Here is a 21,381-nt window from a genome sequence, read left to right on the forward strand (position 1 = left end):
TCAATCGACGCTCTACCCCTCGAAGATCATCATCTGAAAATATACCTAGTTACGGTCGGACCTCCTAGGTATTACTCAACTAACACCACTTCCTCCGCACCATTGCAGGGTATATATCACTAAGTACATCATGGATATCTAATCATATCCAATAGTTCTATGAGTCAGGATCTCCCATGGAACAATGTTAGGCGAGTCGATTGATCATCGCCTTATAATCCATCATGCTAACGAAGAAGTAGAGAACTACTCTCTCTCCAAATCATACATCCTAGTAACGGTTGTATCTCATAAATGTTAAGCATGTAGCCTTACACTTTTCCCACTTCAACAGAGGTATCCTATCCGAATGTACCTTCTAAGTCATCCTATCAGGTACAAACAGTCAATGGTCAAAGTCCCCATGGAATAGGATACATCAATCTTCTATAGACTGACTAAGCCGATAATAGTATATGACTAACTCAGTCCTCCCCATGACAGTATAAGTCACGTACTCAAGTATGTCTCCCAAAATATCTAACCAAGCATGAGTATCCCAAAGATAGGAATCTCTAAAAATAGTGTAGGTCGATCTCCTACTGATCGGATCAACATAAATAAAACGATCAAGTACTATATGATCCAACAAGAGTACATTAATACGCCATTGACAAAACCAACTAAGATAAGTCAATCCTCAACTATCCAAGTCAACAAGGGTAATAAGTCAAACCATAACTATACAAGTCAACCAGGTAAATCAATCCTCAACAGGAGTAAACTGGTACTCTACTAATTGAGTCAATATGAGTATACAGATGCCCTCCACTACCCAGCTAATAATAACAGAGACTGGTATGTGACTCTAAATCTCAACCAACTAGTAGTAGCAGTAACTAACACAAATGGTAGTATGATATAACAAATCCCTTGAGACTGTAATCCTTGATCTCCATTAGGTCAACCGTGATCAGTGATTGACCCAACACATGAAACGCATGATACAATCAACTAGGCAAGTACTAACAAGAGAACACTAACACACATCATAACTATATGGGCAACAATACATACACCAACATAAATACATGATAACAATATGCAAACATACCTCCTATAGCCTGGAGATGTCCTACTGCTGCCTGGTCCCAAAACCCGAAAAGTCACATCAAGAAAATCGAATCACGAAATCCAAAACACGAATAACAGGCATCATACCTGCTCTGATACCACTAATTGGTATCAGATTAACTCAAAAAAAATACAAAACAAAACAGGTATCGTACCCGCTCTGATACCACTAAATTGGTATCAGATAAATCTCAAAAATCCAAAACGCATAGCAAGTATCGCAAACCTGTTCTGATACCACTAAATTTTCATGCCCCCAAAAGAGTCCCTGCCAGACAAAAATTCGGCAACACCTCCCCTGTACCGGTGACAATATGAAGCATCACTACAAACAAAATATACATCAGCCACATGCGGCTGGAATATTTATATACACAACCACGAAGTTATAATAACAGCCCACTCGGCTGGAATGAAACAATCACATATAAAACAGCCCACACGGCTGTACTAAAACACAGCGGAAAAACGAAGGAAAACCCACACAACACAAATAAATACAATGCATGCCGGCACGGCTTAAACACAAATACAACACCAAAACCATAAGATAGCCACATGGCTATACACAAATACAATGCCAAAAATAAGAAAAGAATATACAAAAGAAAATAAACACGATCTTCGGATGTGACGTAGGACCTGGCAGACAAGATACTCCGAGCGACACCAACCATCTACAAGCTACCTGAAAGCATAAATGTATACATGCGGTGGTGAGTATAGGTAACTCAGCGGGTAATAGACAAGATAGTGCATAGTCCATAAACAAACATGGAGATCACAAGTATACAGTCTCAGTAGGGATTAAAGAACATGATCATACTATCATAATCAATGCACCTAAACATATCTGACATAATAACCTGACATAAACTGTACAAACCACAACTAATATAATGACAGATACATACCCAATCTAGAATCGACACATGGTACAATGATCAGTAAATTCATCGGATCTGCAACAGATATACCCGTGACACCTGTGCAATATAAATACGACTGCATATACATGTAAAATAAATGACATGTATGCAGCATGGCAACCAAATGCAACAACAATATCTCAATCAAGTGCAACAACGACAATCACATGCAACTAGTATCTACTAGGCATATATGCAAATGTAGATGCACCGCGCATCAAATGCAGGAATAATAACTGCGTATGCATGCTCCATGGTCACCCCCGACACCTCTCCAGACACCACGACCCTTGTATGGCCAAGAGGCTTGGGTCCATGACAAACCATACTAGCCTCACGCATGTAACCGCTATAAAGTGACTGAGGCGTTCGGTACGCTAAGTAGTTATCTAACTACATAGCATCAGGGTCCCTGTCTACTCACATCACAAGCCCCCTTACTACTGAACCCTCCAGACCCCTAATAAGAGTGGTCGAGGCGGACAGAGTATGCACTGAGCAGCCTAGTGAACAGAACAGGACTAGCTCCACTTCTAACTACCACTCTCCAATAGTGGTCGAATGGACAGCTAATATGTTTAATGACTAGCTCATACCTAAAGGAGCTGGTGGTCATCAAACAATCCACAAGTATGACTAACGACTAACTCATACCACAAGGGAGCAATGATCGTCAACATGCAATATATGATGACTTGATGTGATAATCATAATATAAACATCTCCATCATCAATATAAACTCTCCATCATCATAAATATCTCCACAACATGGGTATAACCATCATGATACCTCTACATATCACACCAGGCACGTGTACACAACCCCACATGTATCCTCCAGTAAAAACACATCAGACATGTGTATAAACCACAAACATACAATCCACACAACTCCTCCAAAAGTACATAACAAATACATGTGATGTAAATGTACGGTCAACATGATGATTCCTATAACACATACCACCTTACGTACAATCCCTGTCATATGCACAATCAGCATGATAATACAAACAACCCGACAATCCCTACAATACATACTCTACACGTGTGAACATAGCAGAGTAGATATCAAAAGTAGAGACTATATATGATATAAGTAGAAAACCTTAAAGATCAAGCATAAGCATCAAGCAGGACAGTAACAAACAAACACGATATAAGGTAAAGAAGTCTAAACCATCACATAATAACCATGCACTAAGCTCAATAAAAATCTACATAGAGCCAAGGAAGAAATACCCGCCTTTATACATAGATCGTGTCCACAAATCCCACGTCGAGACGCTCGTCCTGAATCCAAATCCTGCAGCAATCAATATGTTTATATTTTATTTAGCTAAATTCATATGAATTAAATAGCTAAATAAAATCCCTAACCCAATAGGTTCACTCCAATCAAATCCGATCTCTGACTAATCCCCCAAATCAACACATCATTTAATCCAATAACAAATCCATCTCTCTAATATCAATTCATCTCATAATGATATCAACCCACAATAACCTATCACAAAATCAAGTCTCCATCATAAATCCATATCGACCTAACATCATCATCAACAACTAACCAAACCACCACAATATCAATCCAATGATTTTGATTAACGATTATGTAGTCATCTACAACAAACCACTAAACCTATCAACCATACCATAACTTACAACTCCAAATCTACTACATATCCAAAACAATCCAAGACTATCAACTGAGTATGACTTAACAAACTCAAATTCTTATTCTAGACACAAATCTATTTCACCAACTAATTAATCAAGCTAGTATAAAAATGAATTCAAATCTGTATCCATATAAAGCTGAATATATCCTACCTCAATCCAAAACTACAGCCACACCCTTTGATGAAGAAATCTGAAGTTATTGTGGAGAAAAATGGAGCTTCCCCACCAATTCGCAGCTGGTCCGACACAAACAGGGGAGATAAGAAACTTAAGACATTTTGTCAAACACCTGTTAAGCATAAGAAATACCATTGGTCTAATCAACTCTGCATAAATCAAACACCCAAATCAAATGCTAGGTTTAATCACCAACCTCCAAGATCACCATAGAGCAACAGAATGCTCTCGACGCCAAACAGAAAAGAAGATCAAAAATGGGGTAGAGGAGGGCAGTGACTACCACTTCTCCTATGTAATCGGCAATGATCCAAATCTGACTCCAAAGGCTGGGATAGCGAGCAAAAGTCACCAAGTGGGGAAAAGAATGGTCGTCGGCAACAAGTTTAAGCTAGGGCACAACTTCAAGAAAGGCTCTGACGGAGGGAGACGAGGCGTTGTAGTACCCTCCCTGGTCCAAGATCCGGTGAGGAGGAGAGGCGATCAGAGACCGTGCGATGATAACATCAGAAAAGGGGGCGACTTGGCTCCGACATCTCGTGGGTCGACGGATCGCAGCAGCACGAGAGGGAGAGGGAGGAGGGAGGCTCGGGCCACCTAGTAGCTTGGTGTTGATGATGCACACCGGAGAAGAAAACCGTCGTCGGCGACGAGCTCGCAGCCATCCACGCGGTGGCGACATCGTGCACGCGTGAGGAGAAATTTGGAATCGGGAAGAAGATGGGGAGAGGATCGGTATAAGAGAAATTAGGTTTAAATTAACTTATATAACTTAGGTTTAGGAAATTAAAACCTAAGTTAATTCCTCAATCAAAACACAATTTAATTGGGTATTTCAAACCGGCCTCCAATTGGCCCCAACGATTCATCCCCTCAAAACGAGTCATACGGACTCCATTTAAATCCCGAAAAATTTCTAAAAATTCTTGAAAAATCCTATAAGATTTTTTGTCCAATACTATTTATTATTTAATTTTACGGTATTTTACATCATATACGGGTTATGGTAGCTTGAGGAGTGGGCGGGAGTGACCATACTTGTGCATATGCATATGATATGTGTTTGCATATCTTGATGATTTATTGTATTCATATGTCTGTGATATATTACATATGATTGAGATATGTTTGTTGTATGTGTTTGACATTGGCTTACTTATTAGTATTATACATATTAGTAGTATATATATATGGTATACAAGTTGTTCTTGTAGTTATGAGTAGTACTATTGTGATTTCTCACTTACACCTGACTTTCTATTACTTGCTTAGGGTATTGGTTAGTATGGACATTTAGTATAGTATCACTATTATTCTTGTTATTAATTTCCATGAGACTGTATACCTTTAAATATCTAATTATATTATGTTCATGTACTTCTATGTCTATTACCCGCTGAGTCACCTAGATTCACCACACCTTTTATTATTTTTCTTTCCCCAGGGAGCAGGCAGAGGACTTATGGAGTCACTTGGAGATCCTGTTCACCAATCCCAAGTCGCATCGAGCATCTTCTTCCGCTAATTGCTTTTGCTCACATTATTGGTTACAAACTTGTTCATGTATTTAATAACTTGTGTGGATTTTTGGACTTTTGGTGTCTTTTTATTTGGTTATATATTTGTTGAGGTAAGTCATATTGGTACACAGTCTAGTTAGTTATTTTGCGTGGTTGTGTTTTATACCAGTCGTGTAGGTTGTGTACTATTATTATCTTCTGTTATGTTTTTATTTCAGGCATGTAGGCTACTTAATATCCTATATGGTTATGTATGTTTCTAGCCATGTGGGATGTAGTAATTATACTTGTACAGCTGTGTGACTATATAAATCCAGGTTTCATACAATACCATAATGAGAGAGATGTTGTCCATTTGTTGGGTAGATACTTCTCCAGGGCATGATAATTTATTGGTATCAGAGCCACAGGTTTACGAGGCCTATTTCTCATATTTTGATTTTTCGTGGTTTGTTTTCTTGATGTGACTGTTTGAATTTTAGGATTAGGTAGTGATAAGACATTTCCAAGCTATAGGAGGTAAGGTTGTAAAATTGTTGTTCTATATATGTCTATTAGTACTTATCTAGTTGTCTATACTAGGAATGACACATAGTGGGTCAGTCACTGTTTACAGTCATTGTCCGGGTTGACCACGAAAATGATCTGTTAAGTCGATGGGACCTAAATCTGTTGCCAAGGAGGTGAATTCTCCTAAAGAGTCGACTGATGCCATGTCAGATAGTAAAGATCAAGCCTATCATCCCTTTTGTAGATCAAAAGTTACAGTTTCAGAGGATTCCTCCTACCATGCCACTAGTAGTACTAGCTCCTACTACTACTAGTTAGGCGAGAGATAGAGCACATATACCGTTATTAGCTCGGTCAGTAAAGGATCGATTTACTTTGTCTCATGGAGTTTCCGACCCTTGGGTTATTTGTACTTGGTTAGATAACCTAGAATACACATTTGAGTACATGACTTATGTAGATGTAGAAAGGATTGAATTAGGTGTATACCATTGTTGGCTTGACCTATAGAGAATCGATGAATTCTTTCATGGAGACTTTGACTATGAAGTGCTCATACCTAGTTATGTAACCCATAAGATACATTCAGATATATGATTCACAGTGAGGTGGATAAGTGTAGAGCTAGTTGTTTAATACTTACAAGACACATCCGTTATATGGGAGAATAACTTGGAGAGGATATTCAGATATATAACTTATAATGATGCAAAAAAGATGAAATTAGCTGCTTATCCTTTACATGACTAGGCACCACGTGAAGGAAGATATAGAAGACGATTTTTGAGAACAAGGCATCATTTGGTGATTATTTTTAAGATGTTTTTGGGAGAGAGAGTACTTCTCTACCTCCTTTGGTATGGCTTATTGTCAGGAGTTCTTGAACATTAAGTAGAGCAACTCGTAGCATAATGATTTACAAGGCGATGGTTAGTTGACTCGCCCAATGCTATGCCATAGAAGATTCTGACTTATGGATCAATTGTATATGGTTAGATAACCTAGAAGGTACACTAGGTATATATGACCCATAATGATGTGGAGAAGGTGGTGTTAGCTGCTTAACACCTATAAAATCTAACCGTTACTGAATGAAAGTTATAGAAGATGATCTTCGAGAGGAAGAGCATCACTTGGTAATGATTTTAAGATGCTATGAAGACCTAGTATTTCTCTGCCTCTTTTTCTATTGATCGTCGTTAGAGGTTCCTCAATCTTAGGTAGAGCAATTGTAGTGTGATGGGTTACAAGGCAATGGTTAGTTCACTCAATTAACATTATCTCCATCAAGTAGCTCAAGACCTTGACCACGTGATCATTTACCCAAGGTCTTGAAGTCTATATTCAGATTAGAGTGTTTGACCTTTTGTCAAAATTTATCAAAGGATATTTATAGGTATGATTTTGAGAGTTGTGGTGATACCCTCTTAATGGGTAGACTTTTAGTTAAGAGGTTAAGTGGCCTTTGGACTTTGGATGGTCATTCCCTTATGATGAATATTTGAGTACTTGAAATGATGAGATTTGACATACTTCTTAACATGTACTGGTTGGTCATTTATTATGCTATATTCAACGGTCTAGTAAGGGTAGTAGTCATGCAACCCCTGGACCAACCATCTTTGGTATTCATCGAGATTAATGATGAAGGAATATTCTATTTCGATAATATAAGCCAAGCAGTTACTATCTCATGATGTCGGAGATATTTACATCAATGAGATTTAATAAGGATAGTACGTCACTTTGCTCGAATATCTATATAGTTCAAGAATACCTAGATATGTTTCTAAATAAACTCCTTAGCATTCCAACTGAAAGTTAAGTGACATTTGCGATTGAGTTATTTTCAAGTACAACTTTGATACTCTTTGTCAAAAATAAGGATGGATGATTTCTTTTAATTCTATTATTGCTCATAAGCTATCAAGGTTGATTGATGTTGAGGATGATTTAGGATTAGTGGCTATGGTAAAATCAGATTTTATGATATGTACGATCTAATGATCTAGTAGTGGATATCTGGCTTGATGGTCTATTATTAAGTATTTGTCATTGATATTGACAAGAGGAGTAGCAAGAGTATGATATTTATAGATTTGATGATTTATAGTTGGTGATCTTATTATAAACTCGTTGTCAGTGTTCTTATGGTTGAGTGCGCTCGTTGTATGGACATTACGAGTCCTTGATAATACCATTTGGGCTTACCAATACTCCAGATATTTTCATGGAATTGATGAACTAGGTATTCCTAAGGTATTTGGATTAGTTGTCATTGTCTTCATTGATGATATTATGATATATTCCCGATTCGAGGTGGATCATGAACAATATCTTTGTATAGTTTTGGAGATATTTAGATGAGAATATCTCAATGCGAAGTTTATTAAATGTGTATTTTGACTCTCTTCTATGGAATTTCTAGGATACATTGTCTCTAGTAGAGGTATATCAGTGAACCTATAAAAAAATAGAGGTTGTTACAAGCTGGAAGCATCCGAAGATAGTATAAGAAGTTCATAGTTTTCTTGATTAGCTAGATATTACTGGAGACTTATTGAGGGGTTTTCTAGCATTGCTATGCTATTGACTCGACTGAGTAGGAAAGGAATAAAATTTACTTGGACAGAGGCTTGCGAGGCCAGTTTTTAGGAACTTAAGCAAAAGATGATAAATGTACCCATTTTGGTATTATCTTCTAGTGAAGATGGATGTGTATTCTTCACATATGCATCGTATCAAGGATTATGTGCAGTTCTAATACAACATGAACATGTAGAATCATGTGTTTCTCATTAGCTGAAAGATCATGAAAAGAATTATTCAGTTCATGATTTAGAGTTAGTAGCTATCATTTTCACACTAAAAATTTGGAAACATCATTTATATGAGATCACCTTTGAGACTTTTATGGATCATAAGAGCCTCAAGTACTTATTCACTCAGAAAGAATTGAATCTTAGATAGAGGAAATAGATGAAATTCTTATTATGATTGCACAATTAACTACCACCCATACAAGACCAATGTAGTGGTTGATGCTTTGAGTAGAAAATCTCAAGAAGATTTGGCTTGTCACTAAGTTACGGTTACTAAATTGATAGAGTTTTTCTGAGTTGGGATTAGTTTAGAAAGATCTACATTTTAAGGTGGGTATTTCTTCCTTGACCTCAGTAGTTTATTGACCTTAGTACATGGTTTTAGTTGACATATTGGATTGCTTTATCTTGCATATTATAACTGAGCTTGATACTTGCGTGTTTGATCTTAGAAATGATCTATTTACTGCTCATATGGTCTTACCATTGGATTTTCTTATTCGGTAGTGTACTCATGTGTATGATGTGTACTATGAGAGTTATCATGTTGATTACTCAGATGTAATGTGTACACGAGTATGGGTTGCACTATAGGAGTTAAATTATTTGACTACCTATAAGCTATAGTGTAACAACGTGTGTAGGATGTATGATAGGTATGACTTTGCACTTTATGTGTTGTTAGTAGACACCTATTGGATCTGTTTATACCTATAGACTTAGGTGATAGATAGATCGTGTACTGGATGTACCTATGATGATAAAGTCGTTGCATTGATGATGACCGTATCTATATAATGATTATTTATATCATGTTCATCATTGCACTATATGCATGATGACTATCATTGTCTCCCTTGTGGTGTGAGAGACATCAGTCATTTTCACTGCCCATTCGACCACTTAGGGGTAGTGGTAGCTGGAGTTGAGTGCAGCTTATCCTGTCATGCCCACTCGACCACATTGATATAGTGGTAGCTAGAGTCTGTATACTGTTGGTTGGTCCTACGAAGATCGTATCGGTTCCACTGTATAAAAATTTTGTACAAGTGTCGAACATTTCCTAACAACCTATTGTGTTCTTTAGAAATTAAATTCAGAATCGCAAACGGAACTTAACCTTATTGATTCCAAATTTAACTTATCTGTTCTTAGTGGTTTAGACTTGGATCGCAAACGATGCTTAACATTATTGATCCAAATCCACCTATGTTATAAATTCAATTAAATATTAATTTCTAAAATTGGCTTCCAGGACTGCATGGCGAGGTACTAGGCCTTCTTGGATATGGGATCATCCACCACCGCTTAGACAAAGTCTTTTAAAGAAATCTAATATTTAATTTCCTTATATAACCCTAGGTTTAACCAAATAGAATAATCGAATCACAAATTTGAAAAACAGAAAAAACACAAACTAGAATCACAAATTCAAAAAACAAAAAAAAAACACAAACTCGAATCACAAATTCGAAATGTAGAATCATATGTCTCTTGTGTTTGGAATTCATACAAAGAAAAACTAGTATGACGCGGAAAATAATTACTAGTTATACCTTTCTTTGTAAGCAACAACCTCTTGATCTTCGTATCTCGGACATTGTGTGGGCAACGATCAATCGAGATGAGAATCCACCAAGCCCTTCTTCTTCCTTCTTGCAAGTTTCGGACAAGCACCTCTCCTTGAGATGATAAGTTTCGGCCACCACCACCAAGCTCCAAGGGATGCTAGAAACAAAGCCTCCTTTCTCTCATTCTCCTCCAAGCAAGATCCGGCCACCACCACAAAGCTCCAAGGGATGATGCCGCCGGCCACCAAAGAAGAAGAGAAGAGGAGAAGAGCAAGGACTAGGGCCAACCACCACCAAGGAAGAGAGGGAGGAAAATAGAATAGAGTTGTCTAAGGTGAGGCACCTCTACCCCCTCTTTTATATTCCTTGGTTTTAGCAAATAAGGAAATTTAATTATAATTAAAAATTCCCTTATTCTCCTAGCCATTGGTTAATAAGGAAAATTTAATTAAACTTTCCTTTTAACCCTCATCATGGCCGACCACATCACAAGTTCCAAATAAGGCAAATTTTAAACACAAAATTAAAACTTCCTTATTTGTTTCCAGAAATTTTTAAAATAAAAATTTATCTAATAATTTTTCCCTTCATGGTTGATTATAAAAGGAAATTTTATAAATTAAAATATCTCTATTAAAATATGTGGATGATTTCCAAAAAGGAAAATTTTCTCTAAAATTAAAATCTTCTTTTCAATCTACAAATAAGGAAAGATATCAAATCTTTTCTTAATCTTTTGTAGAATCTTATAAAAGGAAATATTTAATTTTAAAACTCTCTTTTTAAATCATGAACGTGGTTACAAAAAAAGAAAGTTTTATCAAAAATTAAAATATTCCTTTTAACTACAAATAATGAAAGATATCAAATCTTTCAATTAATCTTTTGTAGAAAGTTATAAAAGTAAAGATTTAAATTTTAAACTCTCTCTTTTAAAAGCATGATATCCACATAAGAAAAGATTTTAAAATAAAATCCTTTTAATTTTATTAGGGTCGGTCACAACAAGCTTGGGCTCCAAGCTATGGCCGACCCCCCTTCACTTGGCTCATCCCTTGGCTTGGCCGGCCCAAGCTTGGACTCCAAGCTTGCTTGGCCGGCCACCTAAGGGTGGGTAGGAAGTGGGTATGCGGTGGGTATAATTCTCTATATACAAGAGACTACGATAGGGACCGAGAGGAGGAATTGGTTTTGATCTCCCGATGAAATTAAGCTTCCCGTGTTCGCCCCAAACACCCAACTTAATTTCATTAATAATAATTCATACTACTAAAGAATTATTATTGAACTACCGCACCAATCCCAAATTACATTTTGGGCTCCTACTTATCATGAGTGTGTTAGCCTCTCTGTGTTTAAGATGTCGAATGTCCACTAATTAAATGAGTTACTGACAACTCTCTTTAATTAATATCTTAGTCCAAGAGTAATACCACTCAACCTTATTGTCATGTCGGGCTAAGTCCACCTGCAGGGTTTAACATGACAATCCTTATGCGCTCCTCTTGGGGGCATTATCAACCTAGATTACTAGGACACAGTTTCCTTCTATAATCAACAACACACACTATAAGTAATATCATTTCCCAACTTATCGGGCCTATTGATTTATCGAGCTAAATCACCCTCTGATAAGTCAAAGAAATAAATACTAAATATATGTGCTTGTTATTATATTAGGATTAAGAGCACACACTTTAATAATAACTAAGGTCTTGTTCTTTTATTAAGTCAGCATAAAAAGAACTTACCTTAAATGGTCATGCTCAATACACTCAGAGTGTACTAGTATAATTTTATAGTTAAGATAAACTAATACCAAATTATACTACAACTATTTCAATGGTTTGTTCCTTTCCATTTTAGTTGTGAGCTACTGTTTATAATTTATAAGGAATTGATAACATTATCTTCTGTGTGTGACACCACACACCATGTTATCTACAATATAAATTAATCGAACAACTACACTTAGCATATAAATATAGACATTTGACCAATGTGATTCTTATTTATAAAATAAATATTTATACAAAAAGCTAGGCTTTTAGTATACACTCTAACAATCTCCCACTTATACTAAAAGACTATGCTGCCATATACCCTGCCATACATCTGATTCTCAAACCTTCAACATGCCCATCAAAATCTCTTGCCTTAAGGGCCTTTGTGAAAGGATCTCTAGGTTATCACCTGATGCAATCTAGGCGGCAACAACTTCTCCTCGTTATACGATGTCTCGTATTGGGTGGTACTTATGCTCTATTGTGTTTACTTGCCTTATGGACTTGTGGTTCCTTCGATTTTGCTACTGCACCACTTATTATCACAATTCATTGTAATAATTTTGGGCAAATTAGGAATCACATCTAAGTCCATCATGAAGTTTCTGAGCCATATAACTTCTATGGCTGCCTCAGAGGCTGCCACATACTCAGCTTCTATGGTGGAGTCCGAAAAAGTACCTATGCTTAACACTCCTCCATAGTTATGACTTTACCTCCTAAAGTAAATACAAAACTCCAAGGTCGACTTACTATTATCCTTTTCTGATTGGAAGTTAGAATCCGTGTAACCCACAGGGATCAAATCATCTGCCTTGTAAACTAGCATATAACTCTAGTCCCTCTAAGATACTTCAATATATGCTTTACAACAGTCCAATATCCCTGTCCAGAGTTACCTTGATATCTGCTATCCATGTCATACGGTAAAACAGATATCCAGTCTCGTACACAGCATTGCATACATTAGGCTTCTGACAGCCGAAGCATAAGGAACTGTCTTCATGTCCTCTATCTCCTTTGATGTCTTTGGAGACATCTCTTTTGATAAACCTACTCCATACCTGAAAGGTAGAAAACCTTTCTTGAAGTCTTGCATGTTAAAACGAGCTACGATAGTGTCGATATATGAAGCTCGGGATAAGCACAACATTCTTTTCTTGTGATCCCTTAATACTTTGATCCCGAGAATATGTGCGCATTCTCCCAAGTCCTTCATATCGAATTGCTTCGACAACCATACCCTTACTTCCGACAACACTTTGATATTGTTTCCAACTACCAAAAATGTCATCTACGTATAATACAAGAAATACCACCGCGTTTCCATCACACTCTTGTATACACAAGACTTATCCGGACACTGAATAAATCCATAGGTCTGGATTACTTCATTAAACCAAATGTTCCAAGACCTTGAAGCTTTGCTTGAGTCCATAAATAGACCGATTGAGTTTACATATTAGATGCTCTTTGTCTTTTGCAATGAACCCCTCTGGTTGCTTTATATGAATGCTTTCTTCAAGACTTCCAGTAAGGAAAGATGTCTTGACATCCATTTGCCAAATCTCATAATCCATATGAGCAACAATAGATAAGAGTATCCGGATAGACTTAAGCATGACTACTGGTGAAAAGATTTCCTCATAATCGATACCCTTTTCCAACAAGCCTTGCTTTGAAAGTTTTCACCTTCCTATCTGTCCTTCTTTTTTTATTGTAGATCAAATGGCTTTTACACCATTTGATGATTCTACAAGCTCTCAGACTTTATTAGAATACATATATTCTAATTCAGTATTCATTACTCTTTGCCAAGATGTTGCATCTTTATCTTGGAGTGCTTCATCATATGTCTGGGGATCAGGTTTATATTCACTAGGGATCAAGTCCAAAGACTCTCCCAAAACATGAATCTTTCAGGTTGCTTAACAACCCTCCCACTACAACGAGGCACATTGTGCAATTGTGTATCATTTGTGATACGTGTTGCAGTTTCTTGTGATATTTCATCTTGTACAATTGGTACTAGATTAGATGTGTCCTTTATTATTTCCTTAAGAACAAATTTACTTATGAGCTTGTGGTTCATTACATAGTCCTCTTCTAAAAATCGGGCATTGGTGCTTACAATGACCTTCTGATTTTTAAGGATTATAAATCTCCTTTCATTTCTCTAGGATAACCCGCAAACAAGTGAACTCTTATCCAACTTATCAGTATCTCCCTTCAGCACATGTGCTGGACTACCCCAAATCCGAATATGCTTTAGACTAGGCTTACGCCCATTCTACAATTCTATGGGAGTAGAGGGTTCTGACTTTAAAAGGTACTATGTTCACTTTCATTTCCAGAGTATATCCTCAAAACGAATTTGGTAATTCAGAATAACTCATCATTGATCTAACTATTTCCATAAGAGTCATATTCCTTCGTTCTACTACACCATTCTGTTGGGGTGTACTAGATGCAGCTAGTTGGGATTGAATCCCGACTTCTGATAAGTGACTCCTAAACTCTTTTAAGAGTTACTCACCACTACGATCTCACCGTAGTGTCTTGATACTTTTACCTTGATGTTTCTCTACATCAGTCTTGTACTCTTTGAACTTATCAAAGCACTTAGACTTGCGGCGCATCAAGTAAATATATCCGTATCTCGAATAGTCGTCTATAAAAGAGACAAAATATTCGAAACCACCTCTTGCATGGATAGTCATAGGTCTACACAAATTAGAACGAACCAATTCCAATACATCTTTGGCTCTATACCCCTTAGACTTAAAAAGCCTCTTGGTCATTTTTCTTTCCAAGTAAGACTCGTAGGTTGGAAAGTTTTCCACCACCAATGAACCCAAAGGTTCATTGGCTATTATCCTTTGAATCCTACTCAAGTCAATATGACCTAGCCTTAGATGTCAAAGATATGATTGATTCATTTCCGAATGTTGCTTTCTCTTATTAGAGTTAGAAGATGTGTTGCTAATTTCCATTTGTTGCATCGTGGGAGTTATTGGATTATAAATTGTCAACCAACGTACCAGAACAGATAACTTCCCTATTATTCTTGATAAGAACTTTGTTATCAAAAGAGACAGAATATCAAGTTCTTTGATAGTTTAGAAACCGAAATCAAATTCTTTCTAAACTTGGTACGTAAAGACAATTTCTCAAAATCCATATTTTATTCCTATCAGAGGATAAACATCTCTCACTGCAATAGCTGCTACTTTTGCAGTAGTGCCTATGTAGATAGTGTTTTCCCTTTCATATAGTTGTTAAGTTTCCTGGAACCCTGCAATGAATTGCAGACATGATCAGTGGCTCCTCGTATCTACACATCAGGTACCGGTAGATGACACCACTAAACATGTTTCGACAACTAATGAATAAAATACACCTATATTGTTCTTAGTTATGAGAGGACAATCCATCTTAATGTCCAAGTCTTATTTCCAATCATTATAATTGGGACAATTAAGTCTATTCTATAGTATAACAACTAGAGGATTGACAAACATTTGAAATCCTAAGAATCACAAAAAGTATTTGGTCAAGACCAACACCTTAAAATCCTCGTGAATTTTGTATGTCACGATAGTGTGGACATATACAAAATCAAAGAGGAGATTTTATTCATTTTATTATCTCGTCAACCTAACTTTATGACAAATAAAATTAATAGTTGGTCTATCTCTGATTAAATATTTGGTCAAAACTTTGAATTTTAAAATAATATTGATTCCTCAAAATAATATTATTTAAATTCACCAATACCTCAAACACTGTGAATTTTGTATGCCACGATAGTGTGGTCGTATACAAAAGCAGACATTTGTAAGAGGAGAGTTTTACCCATTAATAACCTTGTCAACCTATCTTTATGACAAATAAAATTACTTCAAACACTGTGAATTTTGTATGTCACGATAGTGTGAACGTATACAAAATCAAACATTTGTAAGAGTAGTTTTACCCATTAATTTTATTATCTTGTCAACTTGTATTTATGACAAATTAATAGTTGGTTTTTCCTCCAGTCACACAAATAATAGCAATGACTCCGATGGGGAGGATACTATTAATTGTGCCTAAGTGTATACTATTATTTGATACTTAGTCCATTAAATAAGATTGTGCCCCTTCCGATGGGGAAGATCACACGCTCCTAATTAATTTCCTATAATCATCCAAATGGAAGTTTGATCTAGTGATCCGCAAACAAACTCATCCGATATGAAGGAAGGCACTCAGAGCCAACGCGTAAGTTTGTCTGCATAACTTACAAACCAGTAATGGAGACTGTGAAATTTATTTAAAAATCTCTCTCCCACTTAGTTATTTAAGGTGAGGAATTTTAACCTAGCAAGCACACATCACACACATAACAGTAAATAAAAGTAATAAATATGAAAATTAATTTTCCAACTATTATGGTCTTTTCCATCACTGTCCTTCGCATGTTGTCAGCCCTAAGATTCATGTCGTCAGGTCCATCGAGCTTCCTTTTCCGTTGCACCTCTGGTCCTTCAATAGCACCATGTCTCGCAAGAATACGATCCGCGATAGAAAAATAAAATAAAATGTGAAAATTTCAAAATGTCCCTACAATTTTAAGTTAACAAATTACGCCTTGAAATTGTCAAACATTTCCATTTCACTTCCTAATAAATATTTTTTCTGTTATTTTATATAATGAAAAGAGCAAACACCCACCAAACCCATCCTATCATTTTTTGTTAAATAATTTAACAATATAATGATTAAAACTAAAACAAGAAGTGTTCAAAAAAAATTACAATGGTGCTTTTATAAAAAAAAAAAAGGAAGAAGTGATTTCGCTGGTCTTAAGTGTTCCTCATCATGATGAAATGATGAAAAAAGATAAATTAGGATATCAAATGACCTCCGGAATAGGAGGTATTTTATTGTATGTTTTTAATATCATCACTTGGACTATAGTAATTGTACCGGTAAAATAATGACATTTTACTTAATCCCGTGAGGAAACTTTAGTATTACCCATGGTACGTACTTAATTTTCATAATTCTAAAATTAGATATCATATTTTTATTTTTTTCATTTTCAAATTTGTATTCTTCCCATTTAAAAATTCACTATTTTTTATTTACGAGAACATATATATATTAAGCAAACTTGCAAGAGTACAGTAGGTTTTGGTTTAAAATAATTTAAAATTTTTTAAATTCATCATCAAATTTTAAAAGTCTCTTTTATATATTTGTGCCCTCTATCTTAATTTGATAATGTAAATTGAAAATAGTAAATTTTTAAATTTGTAAAAACTTTATAAAATTTGTCATAAACTTATTATAAAATCTAAAACAATGATACTCCTTACCTAATATCATCGAGAAGTTCCTATTTAGAAAATATCACACTTTTAAATTTTCACATCAACCAACCTCATCTAGGAATGACAATGGATCAAATTCATGTCGCATTTCATATCCTCTATTTTCATACCCATTGGGTATAGAATATCCATGCTCATATTCATACCTATTAAAAGATCAGATATTTTTTATGCTAATAATTTTTTTTCCGTCCAACTATCATCATTTTTTTGAAAATTTTAATTAGTGTTCAAAAAATCATTACTTTCAATATATTAGATTAAATTAATATTTGAAAGCGTAGATATAATTAGGAGAGATAGACAAATTATAAGAACTAGTTTCATGTTAACTCGAGATCATTTGGTCCATCAGCCGAATCAATGTCAATTTTATGAAAAAACAGTTGATAGACAAAATGACCTCGAATTAATATAAAATTAGTTTTCATGTCTTCGTCTACCTCTTCTGATTATATTTATATCTCAAATATCAATTTGACTCAATATATTAAGAACAATACTTTTTTTAAACAAATATTTTTGAAAATTTAATTAGTGTTCAAAAAATTATTACTTTTAATATATTAGGTTAAATTAATATTTGAAAACATAGATATAATTAGGAGAGGTAGACAAACATATAAGAACTAGTTTCATGTCAACTCGAGGTCATTTGGTCCATCAATCGATTTTATCCAAAACTGGTTGATGGACCAAATGATCTCGAATTGACATAAAATTAGTTTCTATATGTTCGTCTACCTCTCATGATTATATTCATGCCCTCAAATATCAATTTTACCTAACATATATTGAGAGCAATGATTTTTTAAACATAAAAATATTTGAAAAATTTAATTCATATTCAAAAAATAATTGATCTCAATATATTAAGTCAAACTAATGTTTTAGGACATAAATATAATCATAAGAACTAGCCAAATACATAAAATCTAGTTTTATATCAATCATAAGTCATTGGTCCATCAACTGTTTTTGGACAAAATCTCCTAATAAATCAAACGATCTCATATTGACATGAAATTAGATCCTATGTGTTCAGCTAGTTCTTTTGATTATATTAATGCCCTCAAATATCAATTTGACCCAATATATGAGAGCAATGATTTTTTGAACACAAATTAAATTTTTTAAATATTTTCATGTTCAAAAAATTATTGTTCTTTATATATTGGATAAAATTGATGTTTGAGGGCATAAATATAATTAATAGAGGTAGACGAACACATAGGAACTAGTTTAATGTCAAACTGAGGTCGTTTGATCCATCGGCCGATTTTGCTCAAAACTGACTGATAGACCAAATAATCTCGGATTGACATGAAACTAGTTCGTATATGTTCGTCAACCACTCTTGATTATATCCAAATCCTCAAATGTCAATTTAGCTTAATATATTGAAAGCAATGATTTTTTGAATATGAATATATTTAAAAATTTTAATTAGTATTTAAAAAATTCAGATAATGGACCAAATGTATTCGGCTAGTTCTCCTGATTATATTCATGCTCTCTAACATCAATTTGACCTAATGTATTAAGAGCAATAATTTTTTGAATACAAATATATTTGAAAAATTTAATTCATGTTCATAAAAATCATTGCTCTCAATATGTTGAGTCAAATTGATATTTGAGGATATGTATATTATAGAGAGGTAGATGAACACATAGAAACTAGTTTCATGTTAATTCGAAGTCATTTAGTCCATTAGCCAATTTTTGGGCAAAATCAGTTGATGGATGCAATGACCTCGGATTGATACGAAATTAGTGCTTATGTATTTGTCTAGTTATCCTAATTATATTCATGACCTCAAAATCACTTTGACTATATATTGAGTGCAATAATTTTTTAAATATAAAAATATTTAAAAAATTTAATTAATTTATGTTAAAAAAATTATTACTCTCAATATATTAAGTCAAATTGATATTTGAGAATATAGATATAATCAGGAGAGGTAGACAAATACATAAGAACTAGTTCATGTCAATCCGAGATCATTTAGTCCATCAATCGATTTTGGGCAAAATCGACTGATTGACTAAATGATCTCGGATTGACATGAACTAGTTTTTCTATATTTGTCTACCTCTTCTAATTATATTCATGTCCTCAAATATCAATTTGATCCAATATATTGAGAGTCATTGATTTTTTAAACATAAATTAAAATTTTCAAACATACTTGTGTTCAAAAAATTATTGCTCTTAATATATTGAGTCGAATTGATGTTTGATGACATGGATATAATCAGGAGAAATAGTCAAATATATAAGAATTAGTTTTATATCAATCCAAAGTCGTTTGATCTATCAACAATTTTACCTAAAATTGACTTTGACTAAAAAAAGAAAAAGTAAATCAGTTGAGTGATTTAAAAAACTCAATCGATAGATTTACTGATAATTTTAACATTTTGATACAGAACAAAATCGATTCGACTGATAAAAAAATTAGTCAACTGATAGAAATAAGATAGGAAATAAATACTTGATTTAATAATTTTAAAATTATTCTACATAATTTAATAATTTTATAAACTTTCTTACATGATTGAACAAAATAGTTCGGTGAAAAGCATTCTTTCTTCTATTTTCTTTCCCAATATGACTAATCCAGTGCTATCTTTTTCATTCCACTAAGCAAATTTTCTCCATTATTTTCCCTGCATCCTCACTAGTCACTTATACTTAAATAGAGCATAAATGCTTTTCTCTCCTCTCCTCGTTGTCATACATATAAATATGTACTCAAATTTATAAATTGACCAAAAGAATAACTACACTTTATATTTATCGGTAATTTATCAGAAATTGTACTCAAATTTATAAATTGATCAAAAACGAACTACACTTTCATGTTTATCAAACGACATACTTAATTTTTTACTCTCTCGTTCCATCCTTTTATTATTTTACTCTTCTCTTTCCTCTTTCTCATGGATGTAATTGTTTTTTCTCTTTTCTCTCTTAAAATCATGCGACCTTTCTTTTATTTACTCTTCTTTCTTTTCTTTCCTCTCTCTTTAAGATACATGAATACAAGCAAGCATAACATGATTAATATTTAACATATTTCTTTCAATAATATTTTAACACATCAGGAGAAGTTGAAATATGATAGACGACAACATTGGGCTCTTTGCAATCTCAAAAATTCACAGGACCTTAAATGAGTCCAATATGAGATCTCTAGGTTCATTAGTGGATTTTGACCACAATCCACTAATGGACCTAGACATCTTAGATTTGACTCATTTCGGGTCCTATGGATTTCTGAGGATGCAAGGTGTTCAACGATGTCGTTCACTGTATATTTTAGCTTCTTCGAAGGTATTAAAATATTGTCAGAAGAATCAGCTAAATCATAATCCCATGGGTTTGATATGAATGAGTTTATATTTTAGTTAATTTTTCCGATAGCTTTTTGTAGGAATCTTTTGTGAAAAACTACATATATATATGCAGCGGAAAAAGGATCTCTTCAGATATCTAAGCGAATACAAAATACATGCTTTGATCAGATTGTTACATTTATTACGTGAACGGAATAATCCAGGTAACATTAATTCTTTAGTAGATTTCTGCACTATCAGAATGTCCACGTCTCTATGGTATCCACACGAGCAAGTCCCTCAGTGCTCCTTAGGACTTACACTAATACATTTCAATACATGAGAAGACGATGAAATATACAATGGATAACACCGTTGAACTCCTTGTAATTTCAGAAATCCATAAGACCTGAAATAAGTCCAATATGAGGTCTCTATGGTATCCACACGAGCAAGTCCCTCAGTGCTCCTTAGGACTTACACTAATACATTTCAATACATGCGAAGACGATGAAATATACAATGGATAATATCGTTGAACTCCTTGT

At 34.6% G+C, this 21,381-nt stretch overlaps 1 protein-coding gene across 1 annotated transcript in view; it reads left to right on the plus strand.

Annotated features, from left to right (window-relative positions):
• LOC121969861 (putative gamma-glutamylcyclotransferase At3g02910) overlaps window positions 1-5,510 on the plus strand; it is a 50,792-nt gene extending 45,282 nt beyond the window's left edge. The window contains exon 2 of the mRNA XM_042520143.1: window positions 5,348-5,510. Coding sequence (XP_042376077.1) covers window positions 5,348-5,428 — 81 coding nt within the window. The 3' untranslated portion in view covers window positions 5,429-5,510. The remainder of the gene's footprint in view (window positions 1-5,347) is intronic.
• Window positions 5,511-21,381: the final 15,871 nt, after the last annotated feature.

This window comes from Zingiber officinale, chromosome 4A (assembly GCF_018446385.1).
Source record: "Zingiber officinale cultivar Zhangliang chromosome 4A, Zo_v1.1, whole genome shotgun sequence".
Taxonomy (NCBI): Eukaryota; Viridiplantae; Streptophyta; class Magnoliopsida; order Zingiberales; family Zingiberaceae; genus Zingiber; species Zingiber officinale.